The sequence below is a fragment of the Gordionus sp. m RMFG-2023 genome, chromosome 5, assembly GCF_954871325.1.
Source record: "Gordionus sp. m RMFG-2023 chromosome 5, tfGorSpeb1-WG-v2, whole genome shotgun sequence".
In the NCBI taxonomy this organism is placed as follows: Eukaryota; Metazoa; Nematomorpha; class Gordioida; order Chordodea; family Parachordodidae; genus Gordionus; species Gordionus sp. m RMFG-2023.
The window spans coordinates 17,395,696-17,414,410 of record NC_088779.1 but is presented as its reverse complement, the minus strand read 5'-3'; the positions used below and the strand labels follow the sequence as shown (position 1 = coordinate 17,414,410).

The window sequence follows — 18,715 nt, the reverse complement described above, 5'->3', positions numbered from 1 at the left end:
TTAAAGCTGCTTGTATGATTTGAGGATAAAATTTTGCGACACATCTTGAATCGAAACCGATATCCAGTAGTAATTTTTTCTTCAAAATTAAAGTATTTTTTGAATTTTGGGAAAGGATAATCTATAATTTTCTCATTTTCCAAAGAAATTTCGCTATCTTCAACAATCTCACAAATTTTTAATAACTAGATTTATAATGCTAACTAGATTTATAATGTATATTTTAAAATATAAATTTAAATTTCAAAATTAAATTAAATAAAAGGATTATAATTTTAGATTTAATAAAATATATTTTAATAATTTTTAGATGTATTTATTATGTAAAATTGAAAGTAGCGAGCTACCGATATCTCTATTTTCTAAAAAAAGTAGCCCGTTAAAGCTACCGCTACTGAAAAAAGTAGGGCGCTATTTTAACAACACTGGATATCAGATAGTGGCAATTTATGTTCCTGGTATCGGGGCTAATGTTAGATCGTAATTTAGGATAAGCGATTGGAGGTTGAGAAATTCATGGGAGGAAGGATTAGACGATGAGAAGGCCAATATAGATAGGCGCAGAATGTTCCGATTAAATAGGGGAATAACTCTTAAAATTTTGTTTTGTTCCAAATTTACACAATTTGCTTGCTAAACCTTTTTTTTCCAGGCCTTTGATATTATTTATTATTAAAGCTTGTTCTCCTATTATGCCATTTTAACTTAAAATCTTAATTGCAATTTATTAAGATCTGTTGCAGAAAAATTGAAATTAGGTTTAGTGGTTGAACCCGAAACTTATGAAAAGGTAACCATTTATTTTAGCGATATAGTTGGATTTACATCATTATCTTCAGAAAGCACGCCTTTTCAAGTTTAAAGAAATTTATTTATAATATCTTAAAAAATGTTTTAAGATTGTGGATTTCTTAAATGATCTATATACCTGCTTTGATACAATAATTTCATATTTTGATGTTTACAAAGTAAATTACAATAATAATAAATATTTATTTTAGTAAATTTCAATTTTTAATTTCATTTTATAAATATTAAGTATTTGATTCGTATTTTACATCAATCTAATTAGCTATTTAAAATTTAAATTTATAATTATGGGTTAATTTGTTTGAACTATTTTTTAATAGGACACTAAACTTGAGGGGCTTCGTTTCCAAGCCCCTCTGTGCAGGCCTGCGAACCAATTATATATGTTTATAAAGAATCTTAATTTTAAATCATTCCTATATAATCATTCAAAAGATTGTTTGGTTTAGTAATATAAAAAAATAGACACTAATTGAATATCAGGCCATTTCAGCAAAATTTTTATCCTGAAACATTATGCCGCGAATTTTCGTTCTTTGTGAAAATCATTGAGAGCGAAGGTTTACGAAACTAATTCGGCAAATTTTACCACAAAATCTTTACGGCGGACAATTTCGTCAACCCATTATCTAAAATTTATTCCTGCGAAACCTGAAACACAAACAATTTAAAATGTATATGTCGTAATTTTTAAAGGAATCAGAATCCGGGATCATCACGGGTTTTAAAAGGATCCCAAGAATTCAATTTTTAAAGGATAAAGAACTATACGGTATTATCACGTTTGAACCATGATATTGAAGAATCTTAATTTAAAACGCTTACGCGCGTTTTGCTTTAATTTTTTAAAATAAATTGTTATTTTTTTATTTTCAATGTTGTTTTTTTGGCCTTATGAAATAAGATATGTCTAATATAGGGTATCAATAGATAACTAATCAAAAGATCTATCTGGATGTCATCTCTCTCCCTTAATGGGCGAGTCAGGTCTGGGGGGTCAGGAATATTTTTATTAAAATATAATATCGATATGGGTATCAAATAATAGCTAATTTTAATATCTTTTGACTGAAAGTCATCATTCTTATGGGTATGACTTGGTCTGGGAGGTAGATGGAGGTGAGGGGTGGGGGTGTAAAAATTTTTTTTGGATATGGGTATCAAATAAAATGTAATTAAAATATTTTTTATCGTAATAACAATAATCACTCATAGAGGGCGGGTCTGGGTCTTGGGGGGTCAGGAATATTTTTATCAACTCAAAATATCGATATGAGTATCAAATAAAAGCTAATTTAAATATCCTCAGATTAAAAGTATTCATTTTTTGTCTTTATAAGTATTACTTGGTCTGGGGGGGGGGGGTGTAAAAAATAATTTTTTTTGATATGGGTATCAAATAAAAGGTAAATGAAAAATTATACTCTAAGTAGACGGGAAATCTTAGGTGGTCAGAATATTTATATAAACACAAAATATTGATAAAGGAATCAAATAAAAGATATTTTAAATATCTTTTGCCTGAAAGTATTTATTATCTTAAAGAGTTGAATTTGATCTGAGAAGGGGGGGGGGGGTAAAAATAAAAAGTTATATGGATATCAAATAAATACTAATTAAACAATCTTTTAATTATAATAATTTTTTCAAGCTAAGCGGGCATCTTAAAATGTAATGTATATTATTATTGACGCAAAACATAAACATGGGTATTAAATAAAAGTTTAATACAAAATATTTAGACTTCAATATTAAATATCATTATAAGCAGGGGTTAAATATAGTCAGTGCTTTTTAAAAACTCATTGTAGCCTAATGATAAAATTATTTGCTAACAACTTAATCTAATTTGTAATATTTTTAAATCTCAAAATTTTGACTATATTTGAAACTAACGATTCACAAATTTTAAAATGACAATATAAATTTTTCTTATTGCTGTTATAAATTATTACACTTCTTTATAAGCTAATCATCTCTATTATTATATTTTTTTCAAGCCATATAATCAACACATATTTTAATGATTTTGATAATTGAAATTTAAAATATAATTTTGAACAATTATTTATAATTTACACAAATAATATTTAAGTGACATTTTATGGAAGAATTAATGCCATTTTTAAATCATTGGCATCTCTTATTGTGCAACATTTTTGGCAATTGCAAATTAATTTACAATTACCATAAGAAGATGCACTTCTTGATGCTGTTATTATGGAGATGGTCTTATTAGGAATGGTCAAATTGTTAAATTTTATTGATTTATGAACATTCGTTTTTAAAAATGAGGAATCAATTTTTCCCACATTAGTTTCAACCCATAATTTCTCGCCTCCATTTGGATAATTTCGGCTTTTATATTTTTGGGGCATCGATTTGATCTATCATTTTTATTTATTGGGATCAGTACGTGATCCCCATTAGAAAATTTTATTTTTTTAATTTAATTTTTGTAAACATTATCTTGCTTATTTCTATTTAATAAATATGCAATAAACGATGGCAGTCTAGCTAAAATATTTTCGATGCTATTGCCTATAGAGTTTGTAGTATTTTTATCTTTCCATAATATTGTGTTGCCAATTTTATATTTCGTTCTCTCCGAAAGAATATATTCAATATTGTAAAATGATACGGACCCGCCCTCTATGAGTGATTATTATATTTACAATAAAATAATATCTTAATTACCTTTTATGCCCCCCCCCCTCTATCCACCCTCCAGAACAAGTCATACCCATCAAGACAATAAAAGAATAATTTCAATCAAAAGATATTTAAATTAGCTTTTATTTGATACCTTATCGATATTTTGTGTTGTTATAAATATTCCTGACCCACCTAAACACGCCAGGTATGTGTGATTATTATTATTATTACAATAAAAAAATATTTTAGTTACTACCCATATCAAAAAAATTATCACCCCCTCCCCTTCATTTACCCCCCAGACCTAGTCATACCCATCAAGACCAAGAATGGAGACATTCAGTCAAAAGATAATAAAATTAGATACCCTTATCGATATTTTATTTTGATAAAAATATTCCTGACCCCCCAGACCGGACTCGCCCATTAAGGGGGAGAGATTGACCTCCAGATGGATCTTTTGATTAGTTATCGATTGATACCCTATATTGGACATATCAAAAAAAACATTGAAAATAAATAAATAACAATTTATTTTTAAAAAATAAAGCAAAACGCGCATTATCATGACGTGATAATACCATATAGTTATTTATCCTTTAAAAATTGAATTCTTAAAGGGATCCCTTTAAAACCCGTGATGATCCAGAATAGTTCTGATTCCTTTAAAAATAACGACATATACATTATATTATCGCATATTTGATATCTCGAACTTAAATCTCGAATATTTCTTATTAAATTTTTATAGCGAACTTATTATAGCTTTTACCTCTATTAGCTGAACTGTCATTGTGGCGAGAGATTGCCGCGAAATAATAAATATATTACGAAACCAATGATTAATAGAAAAACAATACATTTAATAATAATTTACCCGCATAAATTCTGAAATCATAAACGCGAAATGTGAGTTGGCTTAAATGCAATTTATATGTGAAAAAAAACTAAACAATTTCTTTCTGATCTCCTTTGATCATGATAATAAGTATAGAGGGGGTATTCAGTTTTTTACCCCAACAAAATTATCCTTCAACCTCCAACATAAATTATCCTTCACCTTACAACATAAATTTTGAAAATTTTAAAGATGGGCTTCATGAAAGTAAAAATACCGAATTTTCTTCCAATTTTTATTCTTTTTACCCCCCATCTACCTTCAGGCCAGGTTCAATCCATTAAAACTAAGTATAATTACTATGGTTTGAGTAAAAATAAATTTAAAGCTTTTACTTGATAATACCAATATTATTTGTTATAATATTACTGATCACTTATACCTAATATTTAATTTTTAAAAAATTCCCAGGCAAAGTACAAAGCCATAATAATTTTAAAAAATTCTTCCAAGCCCAATGAAAGATCATAATAATTTTGGTAGTTGAGAACTGAAATAAAGCATTTAAATAATCATAATGAATTTAAAAATACAATCAAAATCAGATTTTCATGGGCCTTGGTTTTTTGATCAGGCCGAACCTAGGCCTGCAAAAAAATTTGTTTTAGGCCATTGTCTGACCCATAGTTAATAATAAAAAAATTCTCAAGCCTCCAAGCTCATAATAATTTTGAAAAATTTTCCCCAAGCCTGGCCAACCCATAGTAGTTTTCAAAAATTTTCCCAAACCTGAAGATAGGTAAATCTCTATAAACCATATCTTTTTTTAGTCTATTTTAACTAAGCTCACCCCAACCAAGGTCAACCCATTAAGACTAAGAGTGAATACTATTTTTTTGAATGAAAATATATTTAAATTAGCTTTTGCCTGAGGGCCATATAAATATTCTGTGTTAAATATTACACTTATGCCTGATATTAAAAAAATTCCCAAGCCATGTCCACGCACTTAAATTTTCAAACTGAAATAAATATATAAAAAGTCACAATGCATTTAAAAATACCATCAGAATATGAAAGTTACATGGGCCTTGGTTTTTGATCAGGCCTTCAGGCCTAGCCCATATTTAAAATTAAAAAAATTTCAGGAATCTATTATATTAATTTTGAAAAATGTTTCTCAAGCTATGTCCAAGTCCATATTAATTTTGAAAAATATCTCCCAAGCCCAGGAAAACCTAGAATAATTTTTTTCCCCTTAGATCCAGAAAAATAGGCCTGATGTAAGGGAAATCTTTCTAATATGTATATTTTTTTTTGCCATTTTATATTATTGGAAAAATTTTGCAAAATTATAATCAAATGAAGGGGAAATATCTGATTTACCTATCATTCTACTGGTTAGCTCCTGCTCCTGGTATTTATAGAAATTCATGAATACATATTAAAGTATCATGCTGAAAATATGTTTATCCTAATTTAAATTTTAATCAAACCACCACCCTTCCAAATGATTTATTACTTAGTTACAAAATATAAAATTAAATTTAAGACATTGTTATTAAATTATAATAGAAAAAATAAAAAGTTTTTCTAAGTTAACAAATAATAGGAGGTTAACTTTAATCATAGTCAAATTATATATAAGTAAAACAAAAAGGTTATACATTTAATCAAAAATGTTATATTAAGTTATGAATAACATACATTCTACAATTATGAAGTTATGAGAAAATATACAACACTATGGAATGTATGTAGAAAGGCCAAATTTTCAGAAAAGATAAGAGAGATGCAAATATTTACTTTTGCATTACCTAATTAAAATATATCAATTGATTTAAAAGATCTGACGTATTTGGATAATTTATTGATTGTAATATTATTTTATGGTTTCGAGTAGATTTGTTATTTTATTTATTTTAGATAGTATTATTTTATGGTTTAGTGTAGATTAATTATATTATTTTATTTTAGATAATATTATTTTGTTGTTTTGAGGTTTTTATGTTTTTTTATATATTTTTTTTTGGCGCAACGTATATATAAAGAGCAAAGAACAAAAAAATAAATTATCATTTTTTTTGTGTGGAAAATTATATTTTTGTGTGTAAGAAAAATAAATAAAGAAAGGAAGAATCAAGTAAAAATATATCAAGTAAAAAAACAGGTGTGTTGAAAAATTAAATAAAAGGATATATCAAGTAAAAACAAAAATACATTTATATTTAAAATTAAATTAATTAAAAGTGAGAACTAGAAAAAGATCTAATTTTGCAGGACTATTTATTTTTATGTGTTTACCATCTAATGAGCCATGGCAGTTTGGAAATCCATGTTTTTCAAAATATAAAATGTTTGATTTTCTAACTCTAAAATAATTAAAAATTTACTATAATATAAACTACTATTTCTGAAAGTGCCACCATCACATCTGTATATATAAATTTGTAATTGCTATTAGCTAAACCAAGCAATAGATTTAAAAGATCTATAATTGAAAAAAATGGCAGATTTTGCAGGACTTTTGATCTTTATGTGCTTACCATAATGATCCAAGGCAGTTGGGGAATCCATGTTTCTCAAAATATGTGCAATCTAAAATGTTTGATTTTCTAACTCTAAAATAATTAAAATTTTACTTTAATATAAACTATATTTCTGAAAGTGCCATCATCACATCTATATATTTAAATTTGTAATTGCTATCAGCTAAACTCAGCAATAGATTGAAGAAATTCGCTATATTACAAATCACATGGGAATTACTATTGGCTAAAAACTGCTGTGATATCATTGGACAATTTTAAAAGAATACTATAAATATGATTGATGTTTTTTGAGGATTATTATAATAGATACTTAGAATTTTTTCCTTACTTATTGAGGATTAAAAATAATGAAAGCTATAAGAATTTTTACTAATTTTTTAAAAAATCAGAGACAATTTTACTAAGTAAAAATTTTAATCTTATAATGTTTTTATCTAATTTTTTTGTGTTATCTTTTTGTTTATTTTAAATATTTTTTTAATTTTAATTATATATTTATGTTTCATATTTTTTGCTGTTTTTCTTAATTATGGTGTAAATAAGAAAAATGGGTAAATCACTAATAGGGAAATTTTTAATATTATTTATTTATTTTTAATATTTTTTTATTAAAAAATAATAAATATGCGATTTTTTGATGTAATAATAATTCATAGTTTCATTACTCAAAAGTTTTAAGAATTGCATATTTTTTCGTTGAATTCGCGTAATTTTCAATATTTAAAAATTGCGGTATTGGTTAAAGATTTTTTAATTAATAAATATTAATTTAACTTATGATTTTTTTAAATCTAACAAATATGTTTTTTTCCCTTTTATGATAAATTTTACCGAGATCATAATTTCATATACAAGAAAGAACAATGGCTTTTTTAAAGGGTGTTGTTATAATAGCATGAAAATGGAGAAAAATTCAGCATCTTATAGATGACGGACAAATGGAAGGAGTAAATCAAATATTGATAAATCTTAATCAATCTTAATGAAAATGGATATGATCAATACTCGGTCAATCACAGCAGAAACTTTATAGAGCCAAAAGATATATTGACCCATACTCAAAGTATTGAGCGTTTGTGGTGGGGTCCTTAGGCGAGCATCCCCTAAACTGGAAGAAAATCTCTCATTTATATATATGTGTCCTTAAAATTATATATATATATATTATCATTGTTTATATAATATGTTTGTCAAATAAATTGATTAATTATCTAGTATTTGCCCTAACTTAGTAGTATCCAATATAGCATACGCCTTTTCAAAAATTTTAAATACTCCATTTTTAATGTAGTAAAATTAAAGAATTGTGATTTCACTTAAAATATATTTAATATTTATTATTTTTTAAAAAATAAAATATTAAAAATTAAAATAAATTAAAAAAAAATAATATTAAAAATTTCCTCTAGTTTCAGTGACTTACCAAAAAATGAATCTTATTGATTTAAGATCTCTTATTTTTTTAGAAATTATTGTCTTTTATCTGAACTTTGGAAAATTAAACGTGTTAAGAAGAGCAAATTTATTTATATTTTAAATTTTAATTATTCGAATAATATTAAATTGAAAATCAGAATTTGGCAGTCTTCAAATACTTTAATTTCAGAAACAGGATACAAGTCTTCTCTTTATCTTTCTGAAATTTTAAATAAGATACTTATAATCGCATCCAAGATACTTTATAATCATGAGAATTTTGTATCATTTAATTTTCTTACAGATTCAGTCACATTTTTAAATTTTTGTTTCAAAAATTCGATATTCAATTATAACATTTTTTTTATGTGAATTTTGCATAAAATTTGCTATTTTTCTTTCTTATCTTTATATTTTAATGATCATTATAATAGCTTCCAACTTTACTATTATGGGCAAATTAGATAATTCAAATGTTCTTGTTTATATTTATATTAATCATTGTATTAAAACAATCATCATCTTATATATAGGGTGAAATAAAACATATTTATTTTTATTTAATTGTCCAACCTTTTGGACTGCCCTTTAGGCACAGTAAATTTGGGTAACTTTAATTTGTTAATGAATAAAAATTATTTTATAATGATGCCTATTTAGTGTTTTAGATCAGGGCTGACGGAAGAAATATTTCTGGTCAAATATGGTCAAAAATGTTATTGGCGAATAAATTGATTTAACTAATATTATAATTTTATATTAAATTATAAAATTTTCATAATAAAATATTAGAATTTCATTTTAAAATATAAAAATAAGAATTTTTCTCATTATTAATTTAATTGGATCTATATAATAATTTTCCTAAGCATGATTTGAGAAAATTATTAATTGCCAATTTATATTACATTTTGTACAATTATTCAAAGATGGACATCGCCAATAAAATGTAAGGAACAAATACAAATATGCAAAAAAGTTCTGAAAGCAGCTGTTGAAGAACGAATATTATTTCGAAAGAAATTATCAATAATATAATGAAGAAATATTTGAACGAAAAATCGATAATTTTTAACTATTCTTTAACATTTAGCTATCTTATTGTTGTACGTGCAAAGGAATAAATGTATTGGCCCACGTAAAAAAAACGAGATGCTTAATTTTGAAAACACATAATTCAAGCACGCTATGATTTTATAATTTCTACATCTGAAGAAAAAAATTAAAGATAAGTTTTAAAATGAGAAAACAATCCAAATACATGTGCTCACACTATTGATTATTTATTGGATTCTCAATATAAGGGGAGCATTTTACTAATAGTAAGTTTCATGAAGCATGTGATATAATACATGAATTAGGCATTTTAAGGTGATGATAATCAAGATATTTTAAGTGATATCATAAATTTTAGAAGTAAAAAGCGGTGGTATATTTAATAGCCAAAATATGTGGATTGCAGTAACTTTCTTTAAAAAAATCAGATTTCGGCCTCAGGTTATTGGAATGGGCTTTGCCCACCTTGAACATTAAGAGATGTGTCTAATATGTTATCTTATTAACAATTTCTAGTTATATTTCTTTTTCAGAAAGAAATTTGTTTGAAGTAATATTCATACGAAGAAAAGAAATGGACTGAAAATCTCGACAACCAAAAAATTTGTAAGGGATCATAACATAAGATTGATTAAAAATATTAAAGATAAGATAATACTGAATATAAATCAGAACACGACTCTAACATGGACAGCGAAACATTAATTATAGAAATTAAAATATATATTTTATCATAGGCGTAGCCAAGGGGGGTGGCAAGGGGAAATTATTTTATCATAGGCGTAGCCAAGGGGGTGGCAAGGGGAAATCCCCCCCCTTCAGAAATTTATCACTTTTTGTAAATATCATTTTTAGCTAATAAAAAATATCCCTCTTAGTCCTCCCCCCACTCCCTGACCCTCAAATATGTATGCATATATCTTAAATAATAATTTAAAAGAAAGAATGTAAAAGTTGATATTTTTTTATAAAACTATTCATCATAATTTATAAATTTTTGGGAAAATAAATTTATAAATATATAAAATGAACCAAAAATGTTTTTTAATAAATGGAATATAAGCCAAAGATAAGTCTTAAGACAGAAGTGAAATGTATTATAATTATTAATAATAGATCCATAAAATTACTAAATAATATAATATATCAAATATAATTTTTTATAAAGTGAGTAATTTTAATTTATTTTTCTTAATAAAAGTAAAATATAATTATAAAACTATTAATAAAATTATATCATAAATTAAAAAAATATTAAAGCACAATACATACAGTGGAATATTATATGTCGTAGATTTATAGTATATCTAATTATCAAATGACAATCAAGTAATTTTTACCAATATAGCGAATTATACATTTTACAGAAAACTATAAAATATTGATAAGGACATCAGAAAATATCTTTTAAAGACATTGTGGGATGAATAATACGAAGATTAAATTTAAATATCATTTTTACAAAATTAATAGATGGCGTTAAATAATTGAATGCAAATTGTTGCTATATTTAATAACATGAGCATTGATTAGTAAAATTTGTTAAATTATTAACTGTAATATATTCTCTAACTGTCAAATATGTCTGTAAAAGTGGAATTTTACCTAATATTTTATAACTAATTCTATATAATAGAGTAAATCAACTATATGTCTACTTACTTTTTAATAAATTTCTTATAATTGTTTGGAATAAATTATTACCATGCTTTTATATTAAGGTATATACAATACAAGTAATTTATTATATTTTTATTTTATATAAACTAATAAAAATTTATTTCATATTTGTTCCAGGCTTATTTTTTTTATTAAAATTTGTAAAAATATTTTATGACTATATATAGACTAAAGTAACCCGGCCGAATGCCCGCTTAAAAGGGGGTCTGGGGGCGAAGCCCTCAGTAATTTTTTAATCCCCCCCCCCCACACCTTTATGAAAATCCTGGCTACGCCTATGTAATTTATATTACATTCATTTTTATAAAATAAAGTTAATGTTGTCTTAAAAAAACATTTATTTAAATTTGACTATATCTGATCGTATTTGACCATATTTGAACGGTCAAATATCGGTCAGTAACCGAATCCTATTTGACCGGTCAATTGCACAACCCTGTTTTAGATAATTTTGAATAAACAATTTGGAGGAGAAATTAACCATAGAATTTAATTCATTTATAATTTATATTTCAACTGGTTGAAACATTTAACATAAATATTATGGCATTTATCTATATATTTTTATTGACTGGTTTTCTCTCCACTTCTCGTATTGTTGGGTCAAATACAGATCGGTGGGAAGCGATAATATTATTTTTTTGTGCACTGGATTATCTTGACCTTTTCTCATCGATAGTTAAATTTTTAGAAAGTATCTTGTATCTAAGATATTTTTATTTATCTAAAGAAGATACATGTACCATATATCTTATATCATTTTGATATTTTTAATAAAATACTTGAATTTGTATCTAAGATAGATTTATTTATAAAGAATCTGCATCTGTTTCTAGATGTTTTTTTAAGGAACTACCTACCTAGTTATGTAAAATTCCAGGGAAATTAAATTTTGGAGGCCCTGTAATTTTATTAAAATGCAATAAGATTGACTTATTTTTTAAATATATATATTAACGGAATCACGTGGTAGCTTCCGATATTCTATATATCATTACCTTAAGGACGAAATCACCTAATTGGCTTTTGAAACAAAATGTCCTTGCTAGATTCAAACCCAAAACTATCAAATTGCAATGCACGCACTGAACCGATTAGGCCAATCGTTACTCAAAAACAGCAAATTATTTTGTTTATAAGGATAAATTCAATAACGTTCAAAAGCTATACATTATTACTAACAATAACGTTCAAAGCTATACATTATTACCCACATTATCTCTCATTCTCAAACTAACTTACTAACTTACCAACTTACTGTGCATAATTATGATAAAAAAAGTTCAAAATATTCTTTTGGATATTTTTAATTATCTTTAACATCTTTCTTACTTTGATTATCATCACTAGATGGCTCAAAGTAAACTGATAATAATCTTAATTCTCCAATAGTGGCTAAATAAATGTATTATATAAATAATTAAACAATATTGTAAAAAATTTTTTTTAATATAATAATTGATTTATACTCGTTGTTTCATTTTAACACACATAAATAATTTATTAAATAGAGTCTAAACATTATTAAAAATATTAAAAACGCAAAATAGTTTTGTCTTTCATCGTTTCTTTCAAAAAATGTCACTTAATTTTAAAATAACGTTTTTTAGGGAAAAACACGAAACACTTCTGCTCAATTGTGAGTATTATTGATCTCTTTTTTTAAACAAAATAGAATTAATACAATAGAAAATAAATATATAAATAATAACTCCTCGGATCTTATAGGTCATGAGGAGGAGGGGGGAGAACAAAAATAGTATCTAACTTGATAAGGGTATTTAATTGAAACTCATAAGAAGCTATATTATAAAACATGACTCTGTGCCGTTACAAACTTTTAAAAATTAAATATGAATAATAAAATATTTTTTAATTCATTATCAGATTATTTTAATATAATTTGTAAAAAAAATTGATTAGGAGGAACCGAGTCACGTTGAGTACATGGGAACGTTAGTCCTCTCCAATTATAATTTAAGCTATTAATTTATAAAACTGGAAATTTAAGCCTAATAAAGATAATTAGGTCATGATTAGCTAAAAAAAGATTTGAAAAATATTTAGTATTTTAATTTTTACAAAGGAATATTAACAAAAAATAATTTGAAACTTTCTCTTTTAGAAAATCTAGAATTTTAGAAAAGTTTGGACCTTATAATCTGATAATTTCAGAATCATAAACCAAGAATAATATGATTTTGAATGATATTTTTAAAGATAGAGGTAGGTCATTGGTTATAGGATAGTTTTTGGTTCTTATTAATTATTGCATATTTATTTTGATTATACCTACAAAAATACGAATCGAATCGAATAATTTATTATTCGTATTCGTATGAATAATAAAATGATTATTCGATTCGATTCGAAAATTTTATTTACCATGAATTAAAAAAGATCTATTATAAAATTTATTTTGTAAAATTTAACTAAGGATAAAGATAAATAAATTTTATACATATATAATATATTTATATACAATGTGGAAAAATCAATATAATATTCATATCTATAATGTAGAAGATAAATCTGACAACAGCCAATTTTTCTAAAGTTTTTCGGATTGTTTAGGTTTGCCAGTCATTCTTGATGTGATGGGATTAACAGTTTATTATAATTGTATATGTTATGTGTTATATAAATTACCTTCTTCGTCCATCTCTATCATAAAAGAAATTTCTAAAGTAATGGTCTATTATGAGATAAATTAAAATGGAGTTTCAAAATTTGGCGCAATTTTCATTATTCCACTAGGAGATTTTATTAAATTGAAATAATTTCAAATAATTCTTAATAATAATATATGATTTATATATGATTATTTTCCAATATATATTAATACTATAAATTATTTTAGTCGAATAATCTCGAATAATTCGATCGAATAATAGATAAAAAATTATTCGACGAATAATATATTTTCCTTATTCGAATTCGATTCGAATTTTCGAATCGAATAATTGTGTTATTCGTATTCGTAAAATACGAATCGAATCGAATCAAATCGAATCGAATCGAATCAAATCGAATCTATCGAATAATAAATAATTCGTTTTAGGTATAATTTTGATTAAAACAATTTCTCAATCTAAAATATTAATCTTAAATTTAATAAACTTTAAATAATATTTATAAAATATTAATTTTTTTACAAGAATTCCAAAAATTTCTTAAAATCTCTAAATTCTATTAATATTTACTTAATTAATGCGTATTTTGATATTATCAATAAATTAATATATTAGCCTCTAGTAATATAAAAATCAAAATTAATTTTAAAATATATTTAAAAAATATATGTTTTTAAAACACTAACTGATTTTATGGATTGTATCGGCACTGAAAATCAAGAAAATAAGATAATTTAAAATTTTTACAATGTTAGAAGGTTTCTCAAGTGCATAAATTTTTTTTTTGAAATATATTTTTCCTAGTATTAAAATAGAATGTCTGAACCATATAAAACTTTTTTAAATTATATTTTAAAATAACAACTTTGTTTTAAAATGATATATAGGAGGTGGTGTAGATATAGATATGCACCGTTAATGGGTTATTAATATTAGTAGAAGTTTCTTTTTTTTATATCGAAAATTATTACGATATTCGATTCGTTATTCGATTCTAACTGTACAAATATGAATAAAAATATATTTATTCGAAAAGTTAGAATTGTATAAGAGTAATAATAAAATTCTTAGATGATTAATAAATAATGATATGCTATATACATGTTTTATATTTATAGATCCATATTACACTTTAGCCATATAGCAAATTTTTGATATATTTATATGCTATTTTTTTAGGTGGAAACCATTGGCGATGCTTACATGGTGGTATCGGGTGCGCCCATCTTAAATCAAAATAATCATGCGCGAGAAATATCACGAATGTCTCTTGCTTTATTGCATGCCATAAAATCATTCAAAATAAGGCACAAACCTAATATGCAACTTAAATTAAGAATCGGGATTCATTCAGGTAGGCGGAGAAACTTATAAAAATTTAATATAATTCAGGCGAAGAAACTTATAAAAATTTAATATAATTCACAAATGTTATATTGAATTTTTATTTATGACATTATTTATTTAAATCGTACCTCATTTTAGGTCCAGTAGCGGCAGGGGTTGTTGGTTTAAAAATGCCTAGATATTGCCTGTTTGGACACACTGTAAACGCAGCATCGTGCATGGAGTCCAGCGGGGAAGGTGGTTATTTTCTTTAATAAATTATCTATTTTAAATAATCATATATAAATCTATAGCCCTAAAAATTCATATCAGTTCTAACACCAAAGAAATCTTAGAACAATTTGGAAGATTTGAGTTTGAAGCTAGAGGGCCGATAGAAATGAAAGTAATATCTTAACAAATTAATTTTAAAAGTTTTCCCCTAAATTTCAGGATAAAAGAATAATTGAAACATATTGGCTTTCAGGGGAAAAAGACCAACAAAATTCTTATATTATTTATAATATTTCTGCTATTAAAAACCTTCAAAATGATGAACGACCCACTCACTCATTAAGCTCACCTTATAGAAGAACTTCGAGGAAAAGGGGAAGGAGAGGATTATCCGAATCAATTACTAAATTTGATACCGATTCAAGTTTAATTATGTTTTTTGTTTTGTTAATAGCTTCCTTCTTCACTTTAAAAAAAATATATGATGATTTAATATTTTTTAAAAAATAAAAATGAGAATTAAGACTGATATAATTTTAAGGTTCCATTTTAATTATCTTTTAAATATATAAATTTAAGGCTCTATAGATGAGAGTAAAGATGAAAATTTGGATATTAATTCGCCATCTACCCCTCTGATTATGCCAGACAATGGTGTTCCAAAAAAGAACACAAGAAATTTCTTAATTTCAAGCATATTAAAACTTCATGAAGATTTGTTTGCTAAAAGTACTGATTTTATATTAAACTCAAATGAAAAGATTAGACACAAGTCCGAACTTCAGTGCAAAGGGAGAAGTGTAAAAAGCTTAAATGAAAATAATATTAAAATGTTAATTCCATCTGGTGAGGAATCGAAAAACATAAAAAACGAAAACTTTCGACCAACATCTTCCGAATTTACTGTGATAAGGAATAATTATTTAAATGTTCCAAGTCATTCATTATAATTTTATTTCAATGATATGATAATAATAATAAGTCATCGAATCGATCTATTAAGTAAAAAACCGCAGTAAAAAAATATATGAAAGTATCATTTAATATTCTGTAAAGCTTGAAAAGTAAAGTCAATTTATATCAATAAAACTTGAAAAAATTTGTTTGTCAAATATTTTTTACAATATCTATAGAATTACAAATAGATTATATAAGCATTAGAATCATTATAATTATGTTTAGGGAGTATATTGATGGGAAGTTTGTTATACAAATCTTAATGAAAGTTTATTTAGCAAAAATATATATTGGGATTCCTGTTTTCGTGTTGGTTATAACCTGGTCTCAGAGATGGGTAATACCATGAATACTTTCTAAGCTAAATGTTTCTTATCTATCTTTTGCTTTGTATTTTTTAAAAATTATTTATAAAGATACTTATATCTGAATCTAATATACTTTATTTTCAAAAGAATCTTGTATCTTTTCTATTTTCTTGACAAAGAATTGTTGATATAATATTCACTTATTTCATATTGGTGGTTTCTTGCATTAATTTTGTTGTTTTTCTTTCTTAAAAATTTATTATTTCATGTTTTGACCAAACTTTATTGTTCTACTTGTATGTAAGGTTGTTAAAAAGCCCGATTTGGGTCTTTTAAAAACGACCCGATTAAGGTTTTAGCCAAAATCATATTTTGCACCTGGAGATTTATCTAGGTGGCAAAAAGGTGGGCTTTTTAACAACACTACTTGTATGCAAATTGAATAATTCAATACCTGTCCATATGTATTATATATTAATAACCATATTTAAATAAAAGATATATTTGTTTATTTATTTCACTGTCGAACATTTCAAAATGCCCTTCGCCATAATAGTTTTTTTTAGAAAATTTAATGATGAACCTTTGAACGTAATTTAATTTATAGTTTTTTTCTTTGATTTTTTATATAAATTTTAATTGACAAAAGTTGACGGCAAAATTGTTTAAAATTCATAGAAACATGTTGGAATACATTTATAGTAAAATCAGTTTAAATTTAAAAAAATCCAGCTCAAATTTAGTTGAAAATAGCCCATTGATGTAAACATAATGTCGTTAGTATATATTACCCAAATTCAAAAATAACAACGTTTTGGAAACAATGTATATTAAATGGTTTATTAAAATCGGATGAAATATTTTAGTCATAATTATAATATTAAATTTACATATCATTGTGCATAGATCATAGTCAAACAAAATTATCATCTTGATTCATTTAATACCGGTAAATTATAAAAATGTCAAAATTTAGAATCGACTTTATTGTGCAGAAGGAATAGATATATTTTTATATAAATATCTTGTATCTAATTTATTTAACAAAAATCTTGTATCAAAGATATTTAGCAAATATTTAATAAGATATCTACATCTAAAATTGTAAATCTATATTTAGATTCTCTTTTTTAAGGACGGGCATATTTTTAAATAAGAAATGAACAGTAATATTAGTTACTTTTGTTTTTATTTTTAATGGTAAATTTATTTATTTATTTATAATAGACATAAACATATTCCAATCAAACTATAATATCTATATATATTATAATCTTAATGTTAATTTTTATTTTTCCTATCAACTATCATCTTAATGTTAATTTTTATTTTTTCTATCAATCCTATCCTCTTAACGTTAAATAAATCGATGAAGACCATATCTCTAATGTTAAATTTTAAGAAAATTTTTTGTACATCACGGGATTCGAACCTATGACTTAACGATTTAAAGGCAAACGTTCTTCCACTCAGCCACCTTCTTTATTAAATTTTGTAATATAATCTTTCTTATATATGTTATTATTTTTCAATTAATTTATATAATTTAGATCTTATTATGTTATTTTAAATAGAATACTAACCTCACCTCAAATTATTGTAAGAATGAATATTATTAAATTTAAAATAGCAAATTAAATTATATTTAATTGTAAAATAAACATTTATCTCATATTAATTTTAGCGTAAGTTTTTATATTCAATCAAAGTAAAATTTAATAATTTTTATAAAATTATTTTTACATTACAATTTAGATTTAATAAATAAATTTAAATTATTTACCACCCCAAAATGTGGCAGTAAAATTTTTTTTATCTCAAACACAATATGGGAGCTCTGCAAATAGTATAAAATACCTATTTATCAATATCTTCCCATGCCAGAAAATTAACCTCCCTCACTAATCCTAAGTACTTATTATAATTTAGATTTAACAAATAAATTTAAATTATATTTAGCCAATTGAAAAATAAACATTTATCTCATATTATCACCCCAAAATATGCCAGTATAAAAATTTTATCTCAACAACAATATTTGAACACTGGAAATGACATACAATACCAATTTATCATTATCTACCCTACATTTTTTAATTAAAATTTTATATATTTTAGGCTAAATTTAATAAAATGAATAAATAATAACTAAAATTTGTCATTTATTTTTTATAAAAAAATGTATTTAAAAAAAAATTTCATATAATAGTTCAAGATTTTATTATACTCGTCATTCTTGACGGGTTATCA

General features: G+C 24.7%; 1 protein-coding gene across 1 annotated transcript in view; it reads left to right on the top strand.

Moving 5' to 3' along the window:
- LOC135930216 (atrial natriuretic peptide receptor 1-like) overlaps positions 1-18,715 on the top strand; it is a 39,393-nt gene that overhangs the window by 20,190 nt on the left and 488 nt on the right. The window contains exons 5-11 of the mRNA XM_065466996.1: positions 733-856; positions 6,387-6,473; positions 14,820-14,994; positions 15,126-15,227; positions 15,281-15,372; positions 15,420-15,624; positions 15,780-16,105. Coding sequence (XP_065323068.1) covers positions 733-856; positions 6,387-6,473; positions 14,820-14,994; positions 15,126-15,227; positions 15,281-15,372; positions 15,420-15,624; positions 15,780-16,105 — 1,111 coding nt within the window. The remainder of the gene's footprint in view (positions 1-732; positions 857-6,386; positions 6,474-14,819; positions 14,995-15,125; positions 15,228-15,280; positions 15,373-15,419; positions 15,625-15,779; positions 16,106-18,715) is intronic.